Source organism: Callithrix jacchus, chromosome 10, assembly GCF_049354715.1.
Source record: "Callithrix jacchus isolate 240 chromosome 10, calJac240_pri, whole genome shotgun sequence".
NCBI lineage: Eukaryota > Metazoa > Chordata > Mammalia > Primates > Cebidae > Callithrix > Callithrix jacchus.
The window spans coordinates 70,144,681-70,147,796 of record NC_133511.1 but is presented as its reverse complement, the minus strand read 5'-3'; the positions used below and the strand labels follow the sequence as shown (position 1 = coordinate 70,147,796).

The window sequence follows — 3,116 nt, the reverse complement described above, 5'->3', positions numbered from 1 at the left end:
CCTTACTTTGTTGTGGTGGCTATTGGCTAACTCAGGTCCAAATCCACCATTCTATAGACTCTGCTTTTCATAATAAGCCTGCAACTCATAGATCAGAATCACCATTTGTTTCCCTGCTATGTTCCATTAACTGGGGGAGGCTAGGACACTGGAAGCTGCTGTAGGGAGAAGTATCTCTATCATGTTTGCTTATTGTACCTATCAGTGCCATTATAGCAATAGTTCTTTGCCCAGCTGCATTGGCTCCAGTTTCTAGTTTTATTTTTTCTCCCACTCCTCCAGCAATAATCTCATCATACCCTCAGAAGAAATAGAACCAACCATCAGTGGGCTGTGTTCAGGGATCTGAGTCCCAACTCCATGAGAAGCCTTTCTCTGGTGTTCCTGAGGTATGAGCTGTAGCTGGGAAGTCCTCTTTCCTCCAAGGTTGGATCTTGGCCTCCTGTTCTCCATCCTTTGAGGTCCTAAGGTGCCAGAACCAGAGGAGCAGCACCCTCTTATTATAGGTCAGAATATAAGCTCTTGGGGGCACTCTCCACCAAAATTACAGTTTTTAATAAACCCAAACTTTTCTCTTTGTTCCCAAAGCCGTATGAGTAGAGGAAGCTTCCGGTAAGTATTATCCCTGCATTATTCCTCTGTTCCCTTTTTTTCCTTTCAGTTTGCTGATACCTGTTTATCCTGTTTTTTTGTACTAAATGCTCCTCTGTTAGTCACCAGTGTGATTTATATTTTTCAATCTAGAGCCTGACTAGCATATCCACTTCGACTTTCCTTGAGGATAAGGTCCAAGCATAGCATTAGAAATCCCACCAGATTAAAATATTTTTGTATTTGCTTCTTGTTAATCTTGAGGTCTTAAAGAAAATTAACTTATTTGAAGATGGTATTTTCCAAAAGCAGGAACACACTGTTAAGCAATAAGCATGACATTACTTCTTCTGAAGAAACTGCACAGATTGGAGTTGAATTAAGCATAGTTATATTTCACAGAATGCTTAGCTAGACATCTTCCCTGAAGAGCTGGAAGAAAGTATGAATATTTGACCAAATAGAGTTAGGTTACTGACAAGGCAATAAAATATTTATTTATTATACTAGCTGTTAAATGTGGGGGTCAAGGAGGCCAGAGGCAAAGGAAAGTAAAAATATTTGGAACAATTAAGTAACCATGGGCACAGCAAGTTGTCTACAGTAAATTTCGTTTATAAGATTTAGTAATTTGAAATTGTTAACTCACTTTTTATTCCCATTTGAGAGCAGGGTAATGTTATTTATCTCTTTAAAGGAGAAGTTTAAATAACAAGTGGATACCTTCTCTTTTTCCATTTTTTTAAACAAAATAATTCCACATTTGAAAAGTAAGCTGGGTCACTGGTTAACAAAGTCTTTGAAAATGATACATCTCAAATGCAAAAATGTTCTTCTTATCGTCATGACTATCAAAGGAAAAGAATGATATCCTTGAGGATCTTCAGCTCATATTAATCTCTCTCAGTTCACAGTCTTCTTACTTCAAATTAAAGTTGTATTTTGGGAAACTTTAAACACAAGCATGAGTCTAAACATATTAACCTCTTTGAATGGCCTTTTACTCAACTATAAAATGACAAAGACTAGAAAAGATTGAAACATTCATCTAGTTATTTGCCATGCTAAAATGGAGAACTTTTAGCACAGCCTGGCGTATCTGTTTGGTCTTCACACTATAGATGATGGGGTTCATTACAGGAGGTATTAGTAGGTAGGCATTGGCAATCAGAGTATGCACATAGGGTGGGGCCCACTTCCCAAACCTGTGAACAAAGGACAGACTGATCAATGGAATGTAAAATACAGCAACAGCCCCAATATGGGAGATACATGTGCTGAAGGCTTTCTTCCTTTCTTCTGGGAAAGCAATGCTGAGAACAGTCTTAATGATCAAAATATAAGAAAGAACAATAAAGATGGAATCCACCCCAGCAGTGGTAATCAGGGCAGTCAGTCCAACTGCACTGTTGATCCTGGTGTCTGTGCACGAGAGCTTCATCACATCAGGGTGGAAGCAGTAGGAGTGGTGGAGCACATGACTGTGGCAATAGGACAGTCTTGTAAGAAGCACCACCATAGGAGTCAGTGTTAGTGTTCCCCTGGTGATAATTGCTACTCCAATCTGTGCTATTTTAAGATCAGTTAAGACAGAAGAATATCTAAGAGGATTAGTAATGGCCACAAAACGATCAAAAGCCATGCCCAACAGTACTGAGGATTCCATGACAGTAAACAATTGAATAAAGAACATCTGGGACAAGCAGGCATTAAAGCTGATTTCCCTCGCATTGAACCAGAATATACCCAGCATGGTGACCAGAGTGGATATGGACAGCCCGAGGTCAGTGGTGGACAGCATGGACAGGAAATAGTACATGGGTTCGTGCAGGCTGGGCTGAGTGATGATGGCGAAGAGGATCAGGCTGTTTCCTGAGAGGGCAGTTACATAGAGGAAGCAGAAGGGAATGGAGATCCAGGTGTGGAAGGCTTCCAGCCCAGGAACACCAGTGAGCAGGAAAATGATGGAAGTGGAGGTGATATTCTGAAAAGCTGACATGCTGAACTCAAAAGGCAGAATCTTAAGCTGAGTGTCTGGCAGTGATAAACTGTATTTATTTATTATCTACTCAATCTGAAATTATTTCACCAAGTAAACATAAAAGATAATGTCTATATTATATGGAAATCTCATAAAGATTGGTTAATGACAACAACAAACTAAGGCCACGTCAAACATAGGAGCAGAAAACGGGAAATGAACAGTGTCCCAAGGATACAGAATTTCTACAATATAAAGACAGCAGCATTCCGTCTTATTTAAGTTCACATGTCTGATAAGTGACTTCAAGTGGTAGGTAGTCAGCAAACATTTGTTGAAGTGTATTCAAAGTGTTGTATGATATTTTAGACAAATATTAAACATATATGCAGTGATTCTGATACAGTAACTGAATTACATTAGCTTTTAGAGGCCTGTCCAAAAAAAAAGATATATACTCTTCATCTCCTGCTACTTTCTTTCACTCCAAATCAGATCCAATATCTCCAATCAATAGCCAACATTTGTTGATCCCCTACTATCT

The 3,116-nt window shown here is 39.2% G+C and overlaps 1 protein-coding gene across 1 annotated transcript; it reads right to left on the bottom strand.

Annotated features, from left to right (window-relative positions):
- Positions 1-1,020: 1,020 nt before the first annotated feature.
- On the bottom strand, positions 1,021-2,590 carry OLFR564 (olfactory receptor OR51C1). The gene has a single exon (XM_009007556.4). The coding sequence runs from the start codon at positions 2,588-2,590 to the stop codon at positions 1,640-1,642; it is 951 nt and encodes a 316-aa protein (XP_009005804.1). The 3' UTR covers positions 1,021-1,639.
- Positions 2,591-3,116: the final 526 nt, after the last annotated feature.